The sequence below is a fragment of the Erinaceus europaeus genome, chromosome 2 (assembly GCF_950295315.1).
Source record: "Erinaceus europaeus chromosome 2, mEriEur2.1, whole genome shotgun sequence".
Classification (NCBI taxonomy): Eukaryota; Metazoa; Chordata; class Mammalia; order Eulipotyphla; family Erinaceidae; genus Erinaceus; species Erinaceus europaeus.
The window spans coordinates 83,135,723-83,162,762 of record NC_080163.1 but is presented as its reverse complement, the minus strand read 5'-3'; the positions used below and the strand labels follow the sequence as shown (position 1 = coordinate 83,162,762).

Here is a 27,040-nt window from a genome sequence, read left to right as displayed (position 1 = left end):
CTGGCTCCCCAGCGATGGAACATAGCGGCGCACCGGCCATGGCCTGTTCGATAGCGATTGAGGAGGGCCCAATCATAACGTGCTAGGTCAAAGCCGGGTTGACGCTTGCAGGGGTCTGTGATGAGGTGTTTGTTCTTTACCTCAGCTGACTGCCAACTCTGTTTCCAAGAGTCTGGAACAGGGAAGTTCAGTGTAGGCATAGGGGACCAGATTGGATGACGAGACATCAAGCGTTGGACAGGGTGGGCGAAGATATCCGCGTATATTGGCAGGTCTGGTCGAGCGTAGACATGGGAAATGAACTTAGATGATGCCGCATCCCGACGAATATCTGGTGGGGCGATGTTGCTAAGAACTGGCAGCCATGGAACCAGGGTGGAACGGATGGTTCCAGAAATTATCCTCATGGAGGAATATAATTTGGAATCGACCAAGTGGACATGGGGGCTACGGAACCATACTGGGGCACAGTATTCTGCAGTGGAATAGCATAATGCCAGAGAGGATGATCGTAGTGTGGAAGCGCTCGCGCCCATGAGGAGCTGGCCAGTCTTGCAATGATGTTATTCCTCGCGCCCACCTTTGCTGCAGTTTTTATGAGATGTTCGTGAAATGACAGGGTGCGATCCAGAGAGTAACGCCAAAATAGACTGGCTGGACTTCATGCCGGATTCTCGTATCGCCAAGCTGCACATTAAGCTCACGCGAGGCCGAGTCATGGTGTAGATGGAAAACAGATGATACCGTTTTTGCAGTGCTAGGGATTAGTCGCCATTTTTTACAGTAATCAGATATCAGAGACATGTCTTTCGTGACTGTTTCCTCGAGGATGTCAAACTTCGATGCCTGAGTTGCACAGCAGATGTCATCGGCATAGATGAACTTCCTTGAAGAAGTTTCTGAGAGGTCATTGATGTAAATATTAAATAGCGTAGGAGCCAGAACAGAGCCCTGGGGGAGGCCACTTGAGACAGGTCTCCATCTGCTAGACTTGTCACCCAGATGCACCCGTAATCTTCTGTTTTGGAGAAGAAACGATATAGTGTTGGCCACCCATGGAGGCAGGCATCTTGAGATCTTGACCAGACCGTGTCATAGGCTACTGTGAGATCAACAAAGACCACACCCGTCTTTAAATTCTTCTCCCTAAACTAATACTAGCCTACTGCTCAAGAGTGGATCCAGACTCCGAAAACATCTGTGCACCCGCTGTGTCCACAAGAGGGCGTCTCTCTGTCATTTTCTTATTTCCAGAAACCATCACTCCAAAACTCCGCGAGCGGAAGCAAATGAGCGCTGATGTATTTAGACCTTCTGCAGTCTCCGTAGCTCAGCGGGGTAAACCGGAAATAGCATTTTTGTGTTTGCTTTTCACTATTCTGGCGGAAAAGTTCAGCGACTTAGTTGAAAGGTATCAACCGCTGCTGTTGCTGCTTACGTATTTCGGGGATCAGTGCTCCGTCTCTCTACTTTTACCCTTCCTTCCGTGGCCTGTTTCTGAGCCTGTCGAGGTATTTTGGCCTGCCCGTGCTCCCGTCTCCCGTCCCGGCCGAGCCTGCAGAGCCATGGCCGAGTACTCGTATGTCAAGTCCACGAAACTCGTGCTCAAGGGAACCAAAGCCAAGAGGTAAGGCCGCAGGTTGGATCGGAAGGTGTCCGCGACACCCTCTGCTGCCCAGCCGCCGCCTCGCCCTCCCTGCGGAGAGTGTCGTGGACACCGTGGGGAGCTGTCATTCGAGCTCCCAGCCACGGGGCCTGTCCCCCCGCTTCGGGAATCGATGGACCGGTGCTGTGACTTAGTCCTCCTGTCGCTGCCTAGCTCTGAAGAAACCGCGAAGGCGCGACCTAGCTGCGGGGTCCTAGGGGAGGAGGCAGGACAGACGCCAGTCACCTAGGAGTCTGTAGCTAGAGTCTCCTGAGGCCAGGCTCCGACTTCCCCACCTTGTGTTTGCAGTAGTTGGTCACCAAGCCAGTAACAAGAGAATTTCCCGCACGAGGAAGATTTTTCACCTTCCACAAATACACAAAGACTTTTCTCTTTTTTTTTTTTTTTTGTGGCGCAGAGGATTGAACCTGGGACTTCAGAACGATAAGCATGAAAATTTGTTTGTATAACCACTATGCTATCTCCCACTCCCAGGGTAAAAAAAAAATGTGCTTTTATTTTGTTTTATCAGAGCACTGATCAGCTAAGCTTTATAGTGGTGCACGGGATTGAACCTGGGACTTTCAGAGCCTCAGACATAAGAGTCCCTTTGCATGAATTTTATGCTATCTACCCCCGCCCAGAAAAAGTTCTTGATTAATTATGCGGAGTGCTCTGGACTGAATCCGCAGGAGTTAAGGATATGACTGTGTAATCTGTACTCCACCAATTATTAGTCCTCCGGTTATTCATTGACTAAGTATTCTTGATACTCTCAATTATGAGGATTGAATGAGGTACAATACAGCATTTCAGTAGAACCCAGTTCAAGATAGGAGTCATAGTGATTTATAATTAGTAGAATTCTTGGGATAAGCCATCTGCCTCCCCCCCTTTAGGTGTAGTTGTTACCTCGGGGTTGATTGTCGGTACAAATATTGAACCTTTAGTCATGATCTCAGTGATAAAGTGTTCTGGGTACTTTTGGCTGATATGGAAAAAAAGTGTTAACTTCTTTTTTTTTTTTTTTTTAGAACTCTGCCTGGCATTATGAAGAATTTATCCTGAATAAATCTAGAACATTTACTGTCTGTTGAGTTTACAGAAAGGAGAGGGGAGTTAGCTTCTGAAAGCTTAGTTTAAAAACAGACTAATGTGATGTCTTACACATCATTAGTGACCATCAGTCATAGCACACAGCACTTTCTATGTGCCAAGAAATGTTCTCAACGCTTTTTTGAACAATTATCTCTGCATTTTATTATTATTAAGATATAACATATGTACCATTCACACTTTTAAAATAAAATTCGTTTTTTTAAAAAATATATCACTATTTAGTTACTGAATATTTCCTTCACTTCAAAAGAAATATCCTGTTTATTAAGTGGTCACTCTGCATTTCCCTATACCCTAGTCTCTATCAAATGCTAATCTTTTTCTATCTCTACGAATTTGCCTATTCTAAATATTTCTTGTTAATAGAGCCATACAAAATGTGACCTTTTTTAAGAGCACGTGGTGCAAAGCGCTTCACAGGTTGTGAAGCAGGTTTGCAGGTGTCTTATCTTTCTCTCCCGCTCTCTGTCTTCCCCTTCTCTCTCCATTTCTCTCTGTCCTATCCAACAACAGCACCATGAATAACAACAATAATAACCTCAACAATAAAACAACAAGGGCAACAAAAGGGAATAAATATTTTTTTTAAAGTGACCTTTTTTGTACCTGACATTTTTGACTTAGCATTAACTACTCATGCCTGATCCACTCATGTTGTAGAATGTCTAAGTAATCATTATTCTCAGAGCTGAATAGTATTCCATTGTATAATGCATTTTAGATTATATGTGCATGCATCAGTTATTGATATTTCCATGAACTTTTTTTTCCATGAAGTTTGTTGTTGCCAGTTTTTGAGTGAACTTATTTTCATTTCTATCCAGTGTAGGTGAAGTAATTCTATATTTCACTTTTGGGGACTTTCAAACTTTTCTGAAATGAGTGAATCATGTTATATTCTCAGAACATATGAAGGCACATGTTAAGATTTAGTAATCACAATAATCCTAAAATGTAGATTAAATTATTAACCTAATTTTATAGCTGAGGAATTGACTCATAGATTAGTTTTTCTAAAACTCACAGAAGAACAACAGAATCCGGTAGCACAGCAGGTTAAGCACACATGGCGCAAAGTGCGAGGACCAGTGTAAGGATCCGGGTTCGAGCCCCCAGCTCCCCACCTGCAGGGGAGTCGCTTCACAAGCAGTGAAGCAGGTCTACAGGTGTCTATCTTTCTCTCCCCTTCTCTGTCTTCCCCTCCTCTCTCCATTTCTCTCTGTCCTATCCAACAACAATGGCATCAATAACAACAACAATAAAAATAAATAAATATTTTTTTAAAAGAATAACAGAATCAGGACTTAAAGCCAACTAGACTGGCTCTTCTCAACTATAGAGCAATATGTACAGTGCTGGGAGCAACATTTCAATATTAAAGTAAGAAAATACATTCTAAGCTCCAACACAACTTCTAAAGAAGATTTTTTAAGTCAAATAAACAATATTTATATAGGTCACTATAAATTTATAGTCAACATGCAACTTAAAAATTCTTTTAAATTGTTATCTTGTGACGTTTAACATGTTAGTTAATACTGCTAACCTAATCTAAAATTGCCTCCTATAGCAAGAAGAAAAAGAACAAAGACAAGAAGAGGAAAAGAGAAGAGGATGAAGAAACCCAACTTGATATTGTTGGTGAGTCAGTTTTTAATACCTTGAGAAAAGTTAACATTTGTAGGGTTCAAGCACCGGGTTGAGCACACACATTACAAGTACCTGGTTCAAGTTCCCACTACCCACTTACAGAGAGGATCCATCAGGAGTTGTGAAACAGGATTGCAGGTGTCTCTGTCTCTCCCTTTTTCCCCTTCCCTGCCAGTTTCTCCCTTCCTATATAGTAAAAAACATTTTTAAAAAAGGAAAATAAATAAATAAAACTGGGCCCCAGGAGCAGTGGTTTTGTCATACAGGCAACAAGCCCTAGCAATAATCCTGGTGGCAGTAGAATTGATGATGATGATAAATATATATGTTAATATTTATTGAGACCTCATTAAAATATTTTTAGGGCTTGTGTGGTAGTGGAGCAGGTTAAGGGCACATGGCACAAAGTGCAAGAGCCAGCATAAGGATCCAGGTTCGAGTCCCTAGCTCCCCACCTGCGGGAGGGGGGGGTGTCACTTCACAAGTGGTGAAGCAGGTCTGCAGGTGTCTGTTTTCCCCCTTTCCATCTACCCCACCTCTCTCCTTTTCTGTCTGTCCGATCAATAACAATAATAACCACAACAACGATAAAACAAGGGCAGCAAAAGGGGAAAAAATAGCCTCCAGGAGCAGTGGATTCATGGTGCAGGCACTGAGCCCCAGCCGTAACCCTAGAGGCAAGAAAAAAAAAAGTACATATACATATACATATATATATATTAAAAGAAGGGCATCGGGCTGTAGCACAGCAGGTTAAACGCAGGTGACTCAAAGCACAAGGACTGGAGGAAGGATCCCAGTTCGAGCCCTGGCTCCCCACCTGCAGGGGAGTCTTCACAAGCGGTGAAGCAGGTCGTCAGGTGTCTATCTTTCTCTCCCCCTCTCTGTCTTCCCCCATCTCTCTCCATTTCTCTCTGTCCTATCCAACAATGGTGACAACAACAATAACTACAATAATAAAAAACAACAAGGGCAACAAAAGGGAATAAATAAATAAAAATTTTTAAAAAAGAAAAAAAATTAGAGATAAATACTTCACACTACTTTATCTACAAACCATAAATTTTGATGTTTTGTTTCTATTCAGTTGAGTTTTTTTTTTTTTTTTTTTTTTACTTCCTGTGACTTCTTCTTTTACCCATTGGTTAAAGTATGCTTAATTTCCCCTGCTTGGGATTATATGTACAGGGCTGGGAGCAACATTTCAATATTAAAGTAAGAAAATACATTCCAAGCTCCAAAACAACTTCTAAAGAAGATTTTTTAAAGTCAAATAAATATTTATGTAGGTCACTATAAATTTATAGTCAACATGCAGTTTAAAAATTCTTCTAAATTTTTATCTTATGACTTTTTTATTTGCTTGTTGGTTTTGATATCTTATTATTGCTAGTGATCCCTAATTCACTAACATTTTAACAAGAGAACATATTTTTCTGTTAAATTTCCATAGGGAAAGTAGTATATTTTATACTATTTTCAGCTTTTTACAGATCAAGTCAGTTACAGCTTTTTAAAGATCAAGTCAATTGTTGGGATGGAATAGATATCCAAATCTCCTGTGTCCTTACTATGTTTGATTATTTACTAATTCTATTATTTATTAAGAGAGATATCTTAAATGTCTTACTATAATTCTGGATTTGTCAATTTCTGTTAGTTACAGCTTCAAGTATCTTGAAGCAGATAAAGATTCATATTCATTCAGGATTATTCTATCTTCTTTATGAATTCAACCTTTTCGCTTAATAAAATATTCACTTAATAATAATCTTGAAATCTAAATTATTTGACTCCTTTTGTTCCCATCAGACTTGATTTTTGCATTTTTGTTTATAATTATTAGGACTTCTAGGCGTGACCCTTATACCCATAGAATGTCTCTTAGTCGAGGAAGTAATCTTCGCATCTCAACCAAGTGCCCAAAATATTTATTGAGCTGTCTCTCCATTGTATCATCTGATGATCTTTGGTATCTCCAGTCAGCTCTCCTTGTAAAGTCTGCCCAGTACATGCACAGCTCAGCCAAGTGCCTGCCACAACCCCTATAATACTTTTTGTTACCCTCCCCTCTGCATTTCCCTCTTCTCATTGCCTTTATCTATAAATCCCAGCCATGTCAGGACTCCAAATCTCACAGCTTAGTGAAACTGCCTTAATCATCCCTACACTGTGGATGAGAAAATGCCACCAAGCAAAGCTGAAGTGAGTGTGAAGTTCGCCTCATGTTTTCCTGTTCTTAGGTATCTCAATCTTATTGTAATTGTATTTAGTACCTGAAAACAGTTCTTTTTAGTAGTCTGCCCTCTTTCGTAGTTGTTCTTGGTGGGGGACAAGTCTAGAACATTACTTGGTGTTGACTAGAAGAGGAAATTGCTCTTTTTCTCTTTGCCTTCCCACCTTCTTTTATATTCCTAATTTCCTAAGGATACTATATAATGATCTTCTTTCTGAAAAAGGAAAAGCTGTTGAATTTTCTAAAGCTCTACCAGCGGTTCAATTCAGTCATCTGAAGGGAAAAAGATCTAAGTCAAAGTGGATTCTTAAATAGGTGAAAGAAATTATGCCTTTAGCATGGGAAATCTCAAATCTAGACAATAAATAAAGAAGAGCATCTCTGTGAGAGAATTGCTTCCATGAGCTTTTGTAGGTTTGGAAAGAATTGAATTTATAATAATATAGTTTGTAGGACTCCTCCATACTGTACTTTCCCAAGAATTAAAACTAAGTCAGCTTTATGTCAGTTTGCTGCAACAATTCTGTAAAGGCTACTTACAGTGCAGTAGGAGGAAAGATTCCATTTCTAAAGCTAGGATTTATTATTCCTTTGTGACAGTTACATCATTGTGCTAGAGATATACATGCCTAGTGATATTTAGCACAAAGACATTGGATGAGTTCATAGATGAAGTAAGCCATACACACAACCTCTCACCTCTGCCATTTCCTCAGAGATAACGGATAGTAGGGGATAGAAGAGGAAGATGTCTAGGCCTAAATAATAAATATTTGTTTAGAGAATTTCTTCTCTATATCCCCTACCCTGTTTAGATGAATAGGAAGTTTTGTTCAGTGTCATGATTTATTATTTTTTTAAAAAAACTATATTTTAGAGGTTTTTAAGCAAAAATGTAAGAGAAGAATATAAAATTTTTTCCATGTGTACATCCCCCAGACTGGTAACTGTCGATGTTTTACATCTTGTTTCCTTTATACGCATGCCCATTCACCTGTTTACTTGAGAACTTTAAGGTTAATCATAGATATACTTTACTCATGAATACATATGTGCACACTTAGTATAAGATTAGTGTCTCTTCTGTTTTGCTCGTTCATTAATACTACAGTATTATCAAACCTAACAAAACACAAATTCATTAATATCCAATATCCTACTAGTAATTGATACATTTCTACTCTAGCAAAAAGTGCAATTTAAGGGAAGAGTTGACCTTTTTTTCCCCATTAAAATATAATCCTTTGCAAAGACTGCTTTAATCATTAAACTCTAGAATTTAACATGTTTATTGGTGATCTGGACAATAGTGTACATAGACAACTCATTTTGCATCTAATCTAAAATTAGATACTATGCTAGAAAGTCTTTTTGAAAGAATCCATACAAAACAAGTTATAAGAGCCATTGTATCTGGAAAGCAGTCATGGGTGACGGGGAACAGGAGAAATTGTTCTTACCTATCATGTTTGGTTTTGGTTTTGGTTTATAGAACTAAGGCCTTGTGTATAGCAATTTTATTACTCCAGGCCACTTTTTTCATTCATATACATAGATAGAGGGACAGACAGACAGGGTATTGAAATTTCCTTTGTTGCCATAGCAAACCCCCCATGTGGTACCTAGGGCTTAGGCTTACCCTACCCAGTGAGTTATCACTCCATCCCTGTTTTGCACTTTTATTTTTTTTAATATATTTTTTATTTTATTTATTTATTCCCTTTTGTTGCCCTTGTTGTTTTATTGTTGTAGTTATTATTGTTGTTGTCGTCGTTGTTGGATAGGACAGAGAGAAACGGAGAGAGGAGGGGAAGACAGAGAGGGGGAGAGAAAGACAGACACCTGCAGACCTGCTTCACCTCCTGTGAAGCGACTCCCCTGCAGGTGGGGAGCCGGGGTTCGAACCGGGATCCTTATGCTGGTCCTTGTGCTTTGCGCCACCTGCGCTTAACCCACTGCGCTACAGCCCGACTCCCTGTTTTGCACTTTTAAAAGAACCTATATTTGACTTGTGGTAGTTTCCTATACCAATAAACACCTGGGCAAATGCATAAGTGAGTGCGTCTAAAAGCTATGAAATCTGGGTAAATTTCTGGAGGGTAGATAGCTGCTGATGGTTATGCAAACAGACTCTCATGCCTGAGGCTCCAAAGTCCCAGGTTCAATTCCCCCACACTACCATAAGCCAGAGCTGAACTGTGCTCTGGTAAAAAAAAAAAAAAAAAAGAAAGAAAGAAAAAAAAAGAAATCTGGGTAAATTTCCTGGTTTTGGTGTTTGTATAATTACACAAGATATTAGCATTTGGGAGAAAGTGAATAAATGGTATATGAACTCTGTTATTTTATTTATTTATTTAAGAAAGAATTAATTAACAAAACCATAGGGTAGGAGGGGTACAATTCCACACAATTCCCACCACCCATTCTCCATATCCCACCCCCTCCCCTGATAGATTTCCCATTCTCTATCCCTCTGGGAGCATGGACCCAGGGTCGTTGTGGGTTGCAGAAGGTGGAAGGTCTGGCTTCTGTAATTGCTTCCCCGCTGAACATGGACGTTGACTGGTCAGTCCATACTCCCAATCTGCCTCTCTCTTTCCCTAGTAGGGTGGGTCTCTGGGGAAGCAGAGCTCCAGGACACATTGGTGGGGTCTTCAGTCCAGGGAAGCCTGGCTGGCATCCTGATGACATCTGGAACCTGGTGACTGAAAAGAGAGTTAACATACGAAGCCAAACAAATTGTTGAGCAATCATGGACCCAAAGCTTGGAATAGTGGAGAGGAAGTGTTAGGGGGATACTCCCTGAAAACTCTAGTGTACTTCTGCTTTCAGGTATATATTTTGCAGTAGTTTACGGATACGTGTGAACATATGCTCTCTCTCACAGAAACTGGTGTATATCTAGGTTTTGAGACTTTGTTAGAAAGTGAACCACCTGAGATGGAATTAGAGTATACTATGAAAGGAAAGGTCTCACCCGAGTAATGAAGCTGAAGGGTTGTCATTCCACACGTGTAGTCTCTGGACAGTCAGAAGTGAAGCATGTTGAGGTGGCAATCGTTGTGTTGGTTAGGTTGTGATCGGCAGATGCAATATTATTTGATATGGATTGGGAGAGGCATACGGGAAAGTGGGCCCTATCCAAGGGTTCCAGGACTGGGGGAAGTAGAGGCTCTATAGTGGAGATGTGAGGTTCCTGCTGTCTTAGGGTTCAAAAAGACAATGGATAGTTAATGTTATCATCACATTATTTGGTAATTGGGTTAACTTTGAAAAGTCCTTTTGTTAGGGTTTGCTGTATAGTACCCAGTATCTTGTATATAGCTGTGCTATTGGTTGCTTCTGATCTACTTGGTCTAGGCTTTTGAGAGAGTCTGCATATCAATTACACTGCATATATTGAGAAAAGATTCAGTTTGTGTTTTGAAAAACTTCGAGACATACAATTAATTTTCCCCCTCTCGTATTAATTAACTAGTGATGTATATGACTACATTTTACTAGGAGTGTACATAAACACCATTCCCACCACCAAAAGACTGTGACCCATCCCTTCTACCCACTCCCACCCCCCACTGTCCCAGGAAGCTGCATGTCTACCCCTCACCTCAGGGTTATTACTTTGGTGCCCTACTTACAATTTGGTCAGGTCCTGCTTTTAGTTTCCCTTTCAGATCTTCTTCCTCAACAAGAAACTAATCACCAAAATATATAAAGAGCTCAGCAAACTTAGCACCAAAAAAAGCAAATGACCCCATCCAAAAATGGGCAGAGGATATGAACAAAACATTCACCTCAGAGGAGATCCAAAAGGCTAACAAACATATGAAAAACTGCTCTAGGTCACTGATTGTCAGAGAAATGCAAATTAAGACAACACTAAGATACCACCTCACTCCTGTAAGAATGGCATACATCAAAAAGGACAGCAGCAACAAATGCTGGAGAGGTTGTGGGGACAGAGGAACCCTTTTACATTGCTGGTGGGAATGTAAATTGGTACAGCCTCTGTGGAGAGCAGTCTGGAAAACTCTCAGAAGGCTAGACATGGACCTTCCATATGATCCAGTAATTCCTCTCCTGGGATTATACCCCAAGGACTCCATAACACCCAGCCAAAAAGAGGTGTACTCCTATGTTCATAGCAGCACAATTCATAATAGCTAAAACCTGGAAGCAACCCAGGTGCCCAACAACAGATGAGTGGCTGAGAAAGCTGTGGTATATATACACAATGGAATACTATGCAGCTATCAAGAACAATGAACCCACCTTCTCTGACCCATCTTGGACGGAGCTAGAAGGTATTATGTTAAGTGAGCTAAGTCAGAAAGATAAAGATGAGTATGGGATGATCCCACTCATCAACAGAACTGTTATTTTTTTATTAGTGATTTACAAATGTATAAGGGGTATAATAGGAGTATAATTCCACATTGTTCCCACCACGAGAGTTCTGTGTCCCCATCACCGTCCAGCAGAAACTGCAGTAGTTCTCCCAAAGTCACACATCTTTGGGTTAGATCTAGGTTTTTAGTGTGGTCTAAGTTAACTTTGAGTCTTTTCTCCATTTACTTGATTAATGATTCTAATCAAGATTGTCATAGGACTACAACAATAAAACAACAAGGGCAACAAAAGGGAATAAATAAATAAAAAATTTTTTTAAATTCGCTTAAAAAAAAATGATTGTCATAGGAACAAAAGTTGTCTTTTACTTGATTTATATATTGTTGCCAGTGTATCTTTTGGCCAAAGTAGGATAGGAGAGGAAGATGTCTAGGCCTAAATAATAAATATTTGACGATAAAATTTATCCTCCATTATTTATTACAATTGCAGACAAAAAGGTTTTAAGTGAATTATAAAACCGCAACAAGAATTTTGCATCAGAATCAAAATACAAGTTTTTAAATAAGTATTTTACTTTATTTCTTTAGGAATCTGGTGGACAGTAACAAACTTTGGTGAAATTTCAGGAACCATAGCAATTGAGATGGATAAAGGAACCTACATACATGCACTTGACAATGGACTTTTTACACTGGGAGCTCCACATAAAGAAGGTTTGTTGTGTCTGGTAGAAGTGGCAGAAGAGGAAAGGAACACTTAAAGTATATACTTTGTGCATTAATTTACTTGAGCCAATTCTAACTAGTCTCAAATATATTCTAAAAGAATGAATTCATTCAATTGAATTCTTCCTCAGTATATCTAATTAGTGGGGACTGGATGGTGGCATACTTGCCTGAGTATACATATCACCATGTACAAGGACCCAGGTTCAATCCCCCACTCCCCACCTGTAAAGCTGACACATCATGAGTGGTAAAGCAAGTCCACAGGTGTCTCTCTTTCTCTTTCCCACTCTATTATACCCTCCCTTCTCAATTTCTCTCTGTCCTATCAAGAAAAATAAAATTAAAAACTTGGAAAAAATGGCCACCAGGAGCTCATAGTGCTGGCACTGAGCCCCGGTGGTAACCCTGGTACAATAAAAATTACCAATTATTGAGAACTCTTTTTAGTATAAGTATTCTAAGACATTCAAGATGGTTACAAAAGAATACTTACAGAAATTTAAAAAACACATGAGTAATTGGCATAACAAGTAGAAAGGGAAATAGAAGGCCTGATTGAATAAAAGTTTAAATTCAGGCCCAGGCAGTGGCTTACCCAGTAGATTACACTTTACCATGTGAAGGAACCCAGGTTCAATTTCCCAGTCTCCACCTATGGAAGAGGGGAAGCTTCATGAGTGATAAATCAGTGCTACAGATATCTCTCTTATGTCTTCCTTCTCTCTTGATTTCTCTCTCTCTCAAAAAAAAAAAAAATGGCCACCAAGAATTTTAAATTTGTTTTATAAGTACTGAACACCAGCAATAATCCTGGTGACAAAAAATAATAAGTAAATAAATAGATAATTGAAATGCCTATACTCAGATATTTGCCAAAACTAAACTAGGTTATAATTAATGATTTGAAGTTTTTTTTCACTCTGTTTAGTCCATCAAAGGAATCACTAATGAAGTAATGATTCTAATTACTTTCACCCATCAGCTAAAGAAGCAGTATTGGAGACCCAGGAGATTGTTTAGCAGGTAGATCTCACATCTTACAATAAGTGAGGCCTTGGGTTCTCTTTCTGGCACCACAGCACCATGGACAGCACTAAGAGAACTCAACCCCATGGGTGCAGAGTATTTTTCTCTCTCTTTATCACTCTCTCAAAATGTAAAATAAGGGGCAGGGTGGTGGAGCACTTGGTTGAGCGCACATGTTACAGTGCACAGGGACCCAGGTTTGAGCCCCTGGTCCCCACCTGCAGGGGGAGAGCTTCATGAGTGGTGAAGCATGGCTGCAGGTGTCTCTGTCTCTCTCCCTCTCTATCACCCCCTTCCCTCTTGATTTCTGGCTGTCTCTATCCAATAAATAAATAAAGATTTTTTAAAAAAGAGTAATGACTTCAAAAAAAATTTTTGAATGTAAAATAAATTAATTAGGGAGGGCTCAGTGGTATCACATAAGAGAAGTCTTGGGTTCATTCACTCAACACCCTATTAAAAAAAGAAGAGACCCAGTGACTGGGAAAAATAGCACAATTCATAGAGCATCAGAATTTCATGCCTAAGATTCCTGCTTCAAACCCCAGCATTACATGTACCAAAGTGGTACTCTATAAACCCTCCCACATACACCTCATATGAGACTTTCTCTGTATATAGAATAAATAAAATTAATATCTTTTACAAAAAAGCAGGAGGAGTAGTTCTAGGGCTGGAAAGGTGGCTTAGCCATACTTTGCATGTGTGAGGCCCTGGATTCAATCTCCAATAGGGACTGAATTAACTAAGATGACAAAACATTATAAATTGTAGTGCAGTGCTGTGGTATCTCTCTGTCTCTCTCTCTCTCACACACACACACACACACACACACATGATTTAAGAGGAAGAAAGGGAGTGCAGCGGATTAAGCACACGTTGCGCAAAGCGCAAGGATTAGTGGCTTAAGGATACAGGTTTGAGCCCCGGCTCTACCTGCAGGGGAGTCACTTCACAAGCGGTAGCGGTGAAGCAGGTCTGCAGGTGTCTGTCTTTCTCTCCCCCTCTCTGTCTTCCCCTCCTCTCCATTTCTCTCTGTCCTATCCAACAACGATGACATCAACAACAATAATAATTACAACAATAAAACAACAAGGACAACAAAAAGGAACAAATAAATAAATATTTTTTTAAAAAAAGAGGAAGAAAAAGCAATTTTAGTCTAGATGGCCTCCCCTTGAGTTAAAGCACTTAGTTTTTAAATATTAAGTGTTTGTCTTACGTAGTATATTTTAAAATACAATAGAAAAATCTTAGAAGTAACTAGATAAATATCCTGCTAACCAATCTTAAGTATACAAAACTAACACTTTAATTATTATAAGAAGATAAATTTTTATACTACGAATTTTGTATTTCAAGAATAATATTTTTACATTTAATTTTTAAAGGAAAAAGCTAAAGATTTTGATTTTCAGAGGTAAATAATATATATATATATTTATAGTAAATGTCAATTTTATTTTAATTTTTTCTCCTAAAGTTGATGAGGGGCCTAGTCCTCCAGAGCAATTTACAGCTGTCAAACTGTCTGATTCCAGGTAAGCTTAAGCTGAATTATAATGAATACCTTTTTTAAATTTCCTTCATTAAATATCTCGCTAACTTAAGCCACGGAATAATACTTTTATGTGGAACTAGGGACTAACATATCCAATTTCACTGCTCCAAGACATATTCTTATTCCAATAAATAGAGATATAGAGAGAAATATTACAGCACTGAAGCTTCTTCCATTGTTCTAGCACCTCCCGCATGGTGTCAGGCCTCAAGCTTAGGCTACACTCATGTCAGGGCAAACACCCTACCCAGTGAGCAGTCTGGCCTAGAATTATTCAGATTTAAGAAACATAATACCTTTTTTGAAAAATAGACTTTGTCACTTTTTTTTCCCCCTCCAGGGTTATCATGGGCTCGGTGCCAGCACTGCGAATCCACTGCTCCTGGAGGATATTCTTCCCATTTTATTGCCCTTGTTGTGGTTGTTGTTATTGTTGTTTTAGCTGTAGTTGTTGTTGGATAGGACAGAAATCAAGAGAGGAGGGGGAGAGAAAGACACCTGTAGATCTGCTTCACCACCTGTGAAGTGTCCCCCCTCCCTCCCACCCCCCGCAGGTGGTGAGCTGGGGGCTTGAACCGGGATCCTTAGACCGGTCCTTGCGCTCCATGCCATGTGTGCTTAAACTGCTGCACTACCACCCAACCCCCAGATTTTGTCACTTTTAAAAGATTTTAACAAATATAAGACTTTTTTATTAGTGATTTAATAATGATGGACAAGATTATGAGATAAGAGGGTTACAATTTCATTTAATTCCCATCACCACAGTTCCACATCCCATCCCCTCCACTGGAAGCTTCACTATTCTTTATCTCTCTGGGAGTATGGACCAAAGATATTATAGGGTGCAGAGGTGGAAGGTCTGCCTTTTGTAATTGCTTCTCCACTAGACATGGGCACTGACAGGTCGATCCATACCACCAACCTGTTTCTGTCTTTCCCTAGTGGGGTAGGGCACTGGGGAGATAGGTTCCAGGACTCATTGGTGAGGTTGGCTGCTCAGGTAAGTCATCTTGGCAGCATGGTAGCATCTGCAACTTGATGTTTAATAATCAGGAGCCTACAGGTAAAAATATAATAGATGAGATTTTGGATCTTCATGTTGGAAGAAGCTAGGAAGTCTATTTTAGGTAGATTCCAAGGGCCCATGACTTTACTAATTTTGACTCAGCCTGATAGTGTGCAGGTCATTTCAAAGTCTTATCTGGGAGGATTGTGTCAAAGTTAGGAATAGGACTAGAAAGCTGGATCAGGGGGGAAAATAGCTCCCAAATATAGGACAAGTATATAATAGCGTTAACTGTAAACCCCATCGATCTGACCTATAGCCCCTGTCTATTCATATTCAGCACAGGAGCCTGTGTAACCCCTACATCCTAGTTGGTCTGAGCTCACATTCCCATAGCTAGGAACATTCTAAGCTGCACTCATTTCAGAATTAGTCTTCCTTGAGTGGCAGGCAGAGTATATTGATCTAGCCTCCCTTCAGAGTGAGGCAATTCCTACCACTGTTAATCTACTTTCTACATTGAGAGCCAGGTCCTATAGAGGCCCACAAGAGGGTTTATGATGTTGTTCCTATTGGAGATGATCAGTGATAGTGGAGAGAGGTCTAGGCTCATCAAGATATATGACTCTTAAAAAAAAAAAAATGCTTTCTTGGGAGTCAGGAAGGGTGCATAGGGTTAAATGCAAATATCATTATGTGCAAGGATGCAGTTTGAGCCCCTACTCCTGCTTTTCCAGGGGGAAAGCTTTGTGAGTGGTGAAGCAGTGCTGCAGGTATCTTTCTCTTTCCCTCTCTATCTCCCCCTGTCCTTCAGGATAAATCAAGTTTACCTAATGAAAAGATATAAATAGTTCTCTATGTAATAGCAGAAAAAAAAATAATACAATTATAATAGAACATTGTTTCACTACTAAAAGTAGGGTATTTGAAGAATAATTTGGAAAATGTTTACTTATAATGCTTATATTTAATAGCAAAACAAAATTGAACATAAAGAACTTTTGCGTGTGGTACCCAGTAATCCATCACATTTTGTCTTTTGAATGCTTAGACTGTGGCTAGTCTGAATTTATACACACTTAAACACTTTTAAGTTCCATGTTTAATTTTTTCTGTTTTTATTTACATTTACCCCTTTTTCATTAACCTGAAGAATCGCCTTGAAATCTGGCTATGGAAAATATCTTGGTATAAATTCTGATGGACTTGTTGTTGGGCGTTCAGATGCAATTGGACCAAGAGAGCAGTGGGAGCCAGTCTTCCAAGATGTAAGTGCTATTGTTTTAAAAGCTTGTTTTTAATGTAACAGAAAAATCCTAATAGTCGTTAAGAGTAAAAATTATTTTAAAATATAAAATAGTGTATCAGTGGGTAATAGTCCACTCATATTTCTATATATATTTGGTGCCCGGATTTGGGTCTCAGTTATTTTTCATTATAGCATCAGTATTCTTCAGAGGTGACCAATTTTAGGTCTTCAGTAGGAAAATGGGTTAGTTCTAAAATATCTCTTTAATCAAAGAAATTATGAATGGGTTCAAAAATATTAGCTTAAAGAGATGACTATGTACCAAATTGTAACAATTTCGCATAAAGTAATAATAATAATAATGGTTCTATGAAATTGGGCTGTAAATGCCTTTGAAACCACAATAAATCCAAAGAGAAAAGTACAAAAATACACAAATACAAAAAGAAAATTTTAATACAAAAGAAGGGTCCAAGGGTGGGGGTAGATAGCATAATGATTATGCAAAGAGGCTCTCATGCCTGAGGTTCCAGTGTCTCAGGTTCAATCCCCATACCACCATTAATTATGTCTTTAATAGTTTAGTCAAAATAAGCCATTTATTTCATCTGTTTATATTTTTTATTTAATATTTTTATTTATTTATAAAAGGGAACACTGACAAAAACCATAGGATAAAAGGGGTACAACTCCACACAATTCCCACCACCAGAACTCCGTATCCCATCCCCTCCCTTGATAGCTTTCCTATTCTTTAACCCTCTGGGAGTATGGACCCAAGGTCATTGTGGGATGCAGAAGGTAGAAGGTCTGGCTTCTGTAATTGCTTCCCCACTGAACATGAGTGTTGACATATGTCAGTCCATACTCCCAGCCTGCCTCTCTCTTTCCCTAGTGGGGAAGGGTTCTGGGGAATCTGGGAGCTCCAGGACATATTGGTGGGGTTGTCTGTCCAGGGAAGTCTGGTTGGCATCATGCTAGCATCTGGAACCTGGTAGCTGAAAAGAGAGTTAACATACAAAGCCAAATAAATTGTTGATTAATCATGAACCTAAAGGCTGGAATAGTGCAGAAGAAGAGTTGGGGGGGGTGTCTCCGTTTTGAAAATACCTAGTAGGCATATTTTAGTTATATTCCAAAGGGTCTGTGGCTATACTTTTTTTTTTTTTTTTTTTTTGCCTGAGCCTGAAATCTAATATGCAGGCGGATCCAAGTTATTGTCTGGAGAGATGATGTCATGACTGGAAAAAAGACCAGAAAACTGGATCAGGGAAGAGAGTAGCTCCCAAATATGGGAACATCTGTTTATAATTTAATCCTACTAAGAGATATACTAAAATGATTGTTGTAATGGTTATCCTTTGAATACTAAGATTATAGGTGATTTTAATTTCCTGTTTTTCCTAGATTTTCTCCACATTTTCCTGATTACTTTTAGGGTGGGAGTTTAATTTAGTCTCAAGGCAAAGAATTATTTTATAGATATTCTCATAACTATTTCTTGTTTTGTTTGTTTGTTTTTTATTTTATTCTAGGGAAAGATGGCGTTACTGGCCTCAAATAGTTGTTTTATTAGATGCAATGAGGCAGGAGACATAGAAGCGAAAAATAAAACAGCAGGAGAAGAAGAAATGATAAAAGTAAGTATTACAGTTTCATTTATGCAAATAGATGTCACACAATGACATGACTACATCTGTTCTCTCAATATAAAATATTATTCATTTAATATTTTAAAGATTTTGTTTGGCTAAAGAGAAAATAATATCTTATTTTCTCCTCTTGTAGAGTTGTAAGATTTCAGTCTGGATATTATTTCACAATCATACATAGTCAGTGTGAGTCATCACACCCTCCACCAAAGTTCTGTACTTCCTCTTTCCACCCCCATAACCACCATAGTTTTCACAAAGCTCAGGAGATGGTTTGGTTACATTTTCTCTTCTGGCACATTCGCATATTCCACATATATTGGTTGTCCTTCACCTCTTATTTCACTTATCATTATCACCTCTAGCTCTATCCATTTTGATCAGATAATAACCCTAAATGTGAATGGTCTAAATTCACCAGTCAAAAGGTAAAGTGGCTGGATGTATTAATAAAATAAAACAGTATTAATCAATTCTGTCTCTACAAAAAACATCCGAAACAAAGACAAATATAAATTCAGAGTGAAGCAAGGAGTTCCAAGTCAGTAATTTAGAAAACGGGGGGGGCAGTAACTGCTGTTCTCATATCTGATAAAGTACATTTTCAGATTAAAAAAAAAAAGACAAAGGGGGATCAAAGACAAGAAACCATAACTGTCATCAATATATGTGCACCCAGTAAGGGGCTACCAAGTCTACCAAGCATGTTCAGACTGCCCTCGAGGGATGCTTTGATAACACAGTATTAGACAAAAAGCAGGTCAGCAGGATAAAGAAATTAACTATGAAATAGTGTCCTTATATGAAATCATGGAAGAAATGGACTTAACATATATAGAATGCTCTAACACAAAAGAAATGAATACACATGTGGGACATTCTCATTACTGATCATATGTTGGGAAACAGCCAGCCAGCCTTAATAAACTTGTGAAAATTGAAGTCACTTTATGATTTAATTCATAGCTTTTTTAATACTGTACTTGAAATAAGCTTTATCTTTCATTATAACTAATGACTTTTTTGTAGCAAATTGTAGAGAAATTACTATACTGAAGAATTATTTTGTTGTTCTTTGTGTTTTAGTGTCTTTGCCTGTGTAGTTCTACGTGATTTGTAAGCTTTTTTACATAACTCATATTCAGGTATAACTTTGAAATAGATATATATCCACATTTCAGATGTTTCAGATATGTGCATATAAAAACATGCTTCTTGGCCTTCTATATAGATTTATTGAATTTTTTTATAAAACTATGAGTATGAGGGAGTCGGGCGGTAGTGCAGTGGGATAAGCACACGTGGCACAAAGCGCAAGGACCGGTGTAAGGATCCGGGTTTGAGCCCCCGGCATCCCACCTGCAGGGGAGTCGCTTCACAGGTGGTGAAGCAGGTCTGCAGGTGTTTGTCTTTCTCTCCACCTCTCTGTCTTCCCCTCCTCTCTCCATTTCTCTCTGTCCTATCCAACAATGACAACAACAATAATAATGACAACAATAATAATAAACGGGCAACAAAAGGGAAAATAAATATAAATTTTTTTTAATTTAGTAATATATATGTGTGTATGTGTGTGTGTGTGTGTGTGTGTGTGTGTGTGTGTATGCCTCCTTTATACACTCCTTTGGACTTTGACTAAGTTTCCTTGCTGTTTTATCTTTTCGTCTATTAATATTAATATAGAAAGTTTTTTCTCTGTACAGCTACATAGTCTTCCGCTTTAAGAATTTGTACCATACTTTAGTCTTTTCCTTATAACTATAAGTTTGAGTTATTTCCTTTCTTTTGCTGTTACAGGCAGTCCCATTACAAAATGGTTTGAATATGCATCATTTTGTAGATGTTCTAGTATACTGAAGATAAAGCCCTGGAAGTAGAAATACAGGTTTAGGGGTATGTGCATTTGCAGTCTGTTAAATGTTGCCAAATTGCCCTCCATAGGGTGCGTATTAACTTACACTCCCAGCAAGATGTATAAAAGGGTTGCTAGGTTATTTTGAGTGTGTTTGGTCCTTGAACACCTATGTTGCTCATCACTGTATAAAAGTTATAGCAAACTTCTAGAGCTAAAGCTCTCAGATTCTGGATCATCTGATGAGAGAAACAAAGCCTGTGAAACAAATGTCTTTTAATATCTAACCTGGAAATAAAAGTTTTTTATTCCAGACTAAGTTCCCTGATGCTACTTTTTGTTTTATTTCATTACAAAAGTTATAAAAGTCTTCATATCAATGTGAAATTCTAAATAAATTGCAAAATAAGTAAAGCAAGTAGTTAGCATAACTGTATTTAGACGAAAGCCATTAAGGCTTAATTTATGAGGCTTACAAAAACTTACTTGATATCTAATGAAAAGCATATACCAAGATGGTTTTAAAAAGTAACTACCACCCTCTTGATATATTGTTGTCCTTGACATCTCAGTACTGAGTATTCTGAATCTTCTGTTAAGAAATCAGTTTCAACTATTCTAATAGCAATTCACAGTGTGTAGCATACTAGAAAGACCAGAGTGGAGGGCTTATAGAATTGGGGGAAATGCCTTTGCTAAAATACCCTTAATCCTATAAGTAAAGCATTAAAATCTGTGTTACATTTTCTCTTTTACCAGCATAACTTTAAAGTATCTGCATATATATTTTGTGTTAGATGTATAAAACTAAAGCAAGTAACTATAGTGATTCTGCTGAGTGTGGCACATGATTAGTGTTCTTTAACTTGTATAATGTTCCTGTGAGGTAGCTTAACTTTGAATATGAGGAAACAACCTTTGGTCCTCTTTTCAGTCTGCTTGTGCAGACACTTCAACTCACAGGTACAGTTAGATATGGTGAGACAAGGTGTGTAACCAGCTCAAGTGATTCTAAAAACCACTCTTGCATTCCAGACCATATTGCCCTTAGAAGTAGGCCCTTAGAAAAACACTATTGAGCACTGAAGGAAGGTTTCATGCTGTGGTTTCTCATACTCCCTATGAAAGAAAGAGAGAAAGAAAGGAAGGAAAGGAAAGAAAAGGAAGGAAGGAAGGAAGGAAGGAAGGAAGGAAGGAAAGAAAGGAAGGAAAAAATACTGATGGGCTTTTGACTTATTTTAAATCTAACGTTATAGCATGAGTAAATTATTTTTTCATCTGTATTGCATTATTAAATAAATTACTGAAAACAGTTCAAGTAAATAGTTGTGCACTTCAGTGAAGAAAGAGCAACTTGGATTTCTCATTAATTACAATTTTTGTCTAAAGTGACTATCAAATTTCCATGGGTCTGTTCACTTAGTAAAGTACCTAGAAGCTCTGAGCGATGATAACCCAGAGTGTTTTGCACCTCACCTTTTACGTCATATGCTATGCTAGTCTATATCCGCCATCTTACTTTATCTACAAAAACGCAGATCAGCCCTACCAAAAGTAGTATTGGGTCTCAGACCCATTTTCCCAACTCTCCTAAGATACCTGTAGCCAAAACTGTCACCTGCATATCATTTGTATATGCACTATTTGTCAGCACTTTCTCAGCAGTATTAGAATTGAACCCTGAGCCACAGGGATCACTTTAGAGATGTGGGTCCATAGAGTCGCAAATTGTCAGTACTATAGGCTTGAATTTTGCTTCCCTTGTTGACACAATCAGTTGATCCTCATTCTGCATCTGTATCAACTAATTTGTCGAATATCTGTCAAAACATGGGCAGTTGGATGGGTTCCAACTTGGGTTCTAAACAAATTGCATTGTACGAAATATTTTAATCTATTTGTTAATGGCCTCTTCAAAGTAAAATAGGTGTTATCTTAAACTTACAGTTTTTACAAAATAAACATGATCTACATGAATTATTTGATCCTACTGTTGGATATATTAACTTTGAGGTCAAAATCCATTTAGTCAAATTATGGCCTCATTACTGAGTAGAATTAATATGTTAAATATTTTTCAAGTATTTTTTTAATCTCTATGATGCAAGGGCTATAGAGAACCATACAATAGCAATTACTTATAGAGGTGAATTAAAAATATATGGATAGAATAATTCATCTAGTAGAATACACTGGCAGGTGTAAGGCCCTGGGTTCAAGCTCCAGTACCACATGGGAATGCTATGTACACTAACATGGAAGTACCATGAATGACTTAACAGTGGTGTGGTATCTCTCCTCTTATGGTCTCTTCCTTTCTCCTCTATACCCCACCTCAAAAAGTAATAATAAAAATTGGGCCAGGGAGGCTACTCAGCAGTATGTCACATGCTCAAATCCCTAGGTTGACTTCCTAGCACCACATTAAAAAATTAATGGAAAAATATATAGAACATATCTTTTCCTGTGTCTTAATTGCTGAGTTTTTTTCTTTCTTTTCCATGAAAAAAAGAAAAAAACCTAAAATGTTCATATGTGATAACTTAGGGGGAGAGAAATGTATATATAACCTATTGGGTTCTGATTTCCAATATTCAGATTAGATCCTGTGCTGAAAGAGAGACCAAGAAAAAAGATGACATTCCTGAAGAAGACAAAGGAAATGTCAAACAGTGTGAAATCAACTATGTGTATGTATGACTTACTATTACACCTACAGACTTGGCAATGAAATAAATATTTCTCAGAGCATCTAAAATAGAATACCTGGAGGACAAGAAGTAGCATAATATAAACTTGAGGACAGAATACTCAGTCTTCCTTATTATCCTGACTTTCAAAGTTAAAGTCACCTGAGTTAGTTGATTGTCCCTGTGGCCAGTCCATAATGCAAATCAAATGTTCTGTCATAGCACAAAGATGTTAGAGCAGACAAACAACCGCCTTCTTAATGAGATGACACTAAGGTTATCTTTGTAGGTGAACTACTACAGGATATTAAATGTAATTAGATTTTTTAAGTAAGTAAAAACATTTTTAATATACATAAGTTCATCAGTAAATTTGTATGGTCAAAATTTAAGATTTTGAAAGAAAGATATTTCTGTTAACAGAAAGAAATTTCAGAGCTTCCAAGACCAAAAACTTAAAATAAGTAAAGAAGATAATAAAATTCTTAAAAAGGCCCGGAAAGATGGATTTTTACATGAAACACTTCTGGACAGGTAAGTACATTTTTACTTATTCCCAACTATTATAGTAGCCAGTGGAAATGGTATATATAAAACCTTTAAAAATATTAGCATAAAAGCAAAATGAATAAAACAGAAGCTTGTTTTTAAGTTAGATTCAGAAGTGAACAGGATATTTATCACAGCACATTATTAATATTGATTACTAATACTGTTTATAGATTTACAACATAAAAAATGGGTAGGTCTCTGATCCCCACCTGCAAGGGAAGAAGCCTCATAAACTATGGAGTAATGCTACAGATAGTTCTCCTTTCTAACTACCTCCCTTACCTCTCTTTTTCTCTTCCCTCGCCTTTCTTTCTCTCTTGCCTCCCTCTTCTCTCTTCTTTATCTCTCTGACTCACACCATCTAAAAAAAATTAAAAAAAAAGGAGGGGCCACTTGGTGGCACATCTGGTTGAGTGCACATATTACAATGCACAAGGATTCAGGTTCAAGCCCCTGGTCCCCACCTTCAGGGGGAAAGTTTCATAAGTGGTGAAGCAAGGCTGCAGGTGTTTCTCTCAGTCTCTTTAACTCTCTATATCCCCCTTCCTCTGTGGCTATCTCTATCAAATAAATAAAGATAATGAAATTTTTTTTAAAAAAATGGCCACCAGGAATGGTTGAGTCTTGCAGGCACAGGGGGAAACTTCATGAGTGGTGAAGCAGGGCTGCAGCTGTCTCTCTGTCTCTCTCCCTCTTTATCGCCCCCTCCCTTCTCAATTTCTGTCTATTCAATAATAAATGAATAAAATTAAAAATTTCAAATACCATTTTGTGAAACTAGTCTTAAATTGTCTTTGTCATATTACTTGATAAAGACAATACTCAGTCATATGTTATCTGTTTACTAGTTGGTCAAGTTGCTACATAAAGTCAGTAAATATATTTTGTGAGCTGAGTAAATTAGGTATTTCTAATTCTAAGGAACCAAAATCAAGAGTATTGGGTTCTTTGGATATGAACTCCAAAAAAATAGAATAAGATAAGTATCCTGTAATATTTTTTTTTCTTGAATAGGCTAGAGAGAAATTGTGAGGGGAAGGGAGGGGATACACCTTCACAGCTCGTGAAATGAGGTGGTGAATGAGGACTCAGACCTGGGTCCTTGCACATGGCAATGGTTTGCTCACATTCCCTCAACCTGGCCACTCCTCTAGCTTTTGCCACTTAAGAAAATACAACATTGCCACCCTGTTCAATTAGGAATGCTTAAATTAAGAGGTAATTAAACTTGCTTATAATGACTAGAAAACATTCTTAGGCAGCATTTACTGAATGCCAGGAAAACAACTGCATGAGAATATAACCCATTTAGTATGAATCTTAAAATAGAAAAATAAATTTTAACTAAAATAATTCAGTATAGGGAGTTGGGCAGTAACGTAGTGGGTTAAGCGCAGGTGTCACAAGGCGCAAGGACCAGGTTTCAGCCCCTGGCTCCCCACCTGCAGGGGAGTTGCTTCACAGGCGGTGAAGCAGGTCTGCAGGTGTCTTTCTCTCCCCCTCTCTGTCATCTCCTCCTCTCTCCATTTCTCTCTGTCCTATCCAACAACAATGACATCAATAACTACAAGGGCAACAAAAGGGAATAAATATAAAAAATAATAATAAAATTTAATAATAATTCAGTATAATATAGTATTGTATAATATAGTAAGCAAAATTGAGAACACAGTTTCTAAGCATCATTTTACATTTAGTAGCACTTAACTGTACATGGTATATTTCACATGGATTAATTTTTATTCTTTGTCTTTATTTAAACAGGAGAGCCAAATTGAAAGCTGACAGATACTGCAAATGACCAGAATTTTTGTTTCTCTGTTCTCCTTTTTTTTTTCCTGAATAAAGTAATTGGTGTATTTTTGAAGAGAGTATCACATCCCTTGATGTCATCTCCAGAAATTCTGCTTCAGAAGAACTAAAGTTGGCTGAGTTATTTTTTCCATCCCACATTAATTCCAATGCATACCCCCAGACTGACAACTGGCCTAAGCTGCCCACCCAATTTAACTATCATCTGTCATCAGCTCCAGAGTTCCATGGCCCTGCTACAGGAAGGTTGCTTCACTGCTGATCTGCATCTGATAAAGGAATTCTTCAAGACCTAGCCCTAACCTAGCCCCATCCATTTCCAATAGATGAATGTTTCCTTATTTTGTATTCTCCTTTTGTCCTTGGGTTGGGAACGTGCTTATTCCTCTGATCCACCAAAGCAGTGATTCTCACTCAGGGATATTTGGCCTCCAACAGGACATTTTTTTGGTTGTCACTACATGGGGAAAGGTTTTTCATGGCATCTAGAAATATTAGTAGGGAAGAGGGGCAAGGCAGTGGCCACCTGGAAGAGCAAACATGTTACAGTGCTCAAGGACCCAGGTTCAAGCCCCCTACCTATAGAGGGAAAGCTTTATGAATGGTAAAGTAGTGCTGCTGCTCTCTCCCTATCAACCTCTCTCTGTCCAATTTTTCTTTTTTTTTTTTTTAAAGAAAGCAGGGATGGTATTAAATATCCTGCAGGACACACACACACCTTATCCATCCCAAAATACCAATAGAGCCAAGACTTTGAAAACTACCATGCCGGGTGGGGATAGATAGCATATTGGTTTTGCAAAGAGACTCATGCCTAAGACTCCAAAGTCCCAGATTCAATCTCCTGCACCACCATAAGCCAGAGTGTGGGACTATGTGTAAACTTGATAGAGCTTAAGGAAAAAAAACCCCATCCTTGGATGGAGGTCTGGGAAAGACACCCCCTTGTTAGTCTCTCAACCAAGATGAGCAAAGGGGAAAAACAGTCTCTCAGACTTACTTCTTCCCTTTCAGACTCTCAAGCCCACAGAAACCTCACTGCCTCTCCCCATTAACTGCAGGTCACATGGCTGCCTGCCTTAAGGTTCACTCAAAAGTTCACATAGTGACCCAGAGTTCACACAATCACCTCACTTTTGATCACTAGGGAAAGCATACTCCATCAAACACCTCTCTGACATCAGTCAGTGAAACTCCAAATTTTATTTCCTTAATAGCTTTGATAACTACCATGCTCTGTTTATCTTCTCTCTATCTCACTCTGCTGGTTTAACCCCTATGTTTCTCTCAAATACCTTTGGATAATTAAGTTGTTTGCATCATGGAGAATAATTGTCTTGACCTTTAGGTATCTCATCAATTCCTGTCATACCAGCCCCCTACCATAGGGGCAAGGTCACCTTTAAGAAACCTGTAATTTCTGACATATTTGGAAAATTTTACTTGTCTAAATCTCTATTTAAGCCCATGTCCATCTGCCATTAAACAAGAGTGCTTCAATTCTCCCCGGTGTCTCTTGTCTATCACTGAGCCAGCGAGGGAGAACTGGTCATTTACCTTCCTGGCTGAGAGCCAACCCAAGTGAGCTCCAGCACCAGAGCTAAGCAGTGCTCTGGTGTTTCTCTCTGTGTCTTTCTCTGCATCTCTCAAAAATACAATAAATAAAATGCTTTAAAAAGTTTAAAAATATATATGTCATGCCAACACACCCAGTAGAGCCCACACATTATCATATGTGAAGACCAAGGTTCAAACCTCAAGTCTCCACCTGCAAGAGGAAACCACAAGAAATAGAGCAGTACTGTGTGTCTATCTCACTATCAATGGGAAAAAAAAAAAAAAAAAAAAGACTGAGGGTGGGGGTCGCCAGAAGCAGTGGGATCCTACAAGCACCAAGCTTCAGCAA

At 38.5% G+C, this 27,040-nt stretch overlaps 1 protein-coding gene across 1 annotated transcript; it reads left to right on the top strand.

The window, feature by feature from the left end:
- The first annotated feature begins 1,335 nt into the window (after positions 1–1,335).
- On the top strand, positions 1,336–25,189 carry FRG1 (FSHD region gene 1). Its single transcript, XM_007516290.3, has 9 exons — positions 1,336–1,627; positions 4,335–4,405; positions 11,591–11,716; positions 14,241–14,298; positions 16,481–16,595; positions 18,112–18,216; positions 22,679–22,770; positions 23,194–23,304; positions 25,087–25,189. The coding sequence occupies exons 1-9, from the start codon at positions 1,566–1,568 to the stop codon at positions 25,121–25,123; spliced, it is 777 nt and encodes a 258-aa protein (XP_007516352.1). The 5' UTR covers positions 1,336–1,565; the 3' UTR covers positions 25,124–25,189.
- The last annotated feature ends 1,851 nt before the right edge of the window (positions 25,190–27,040 follow it).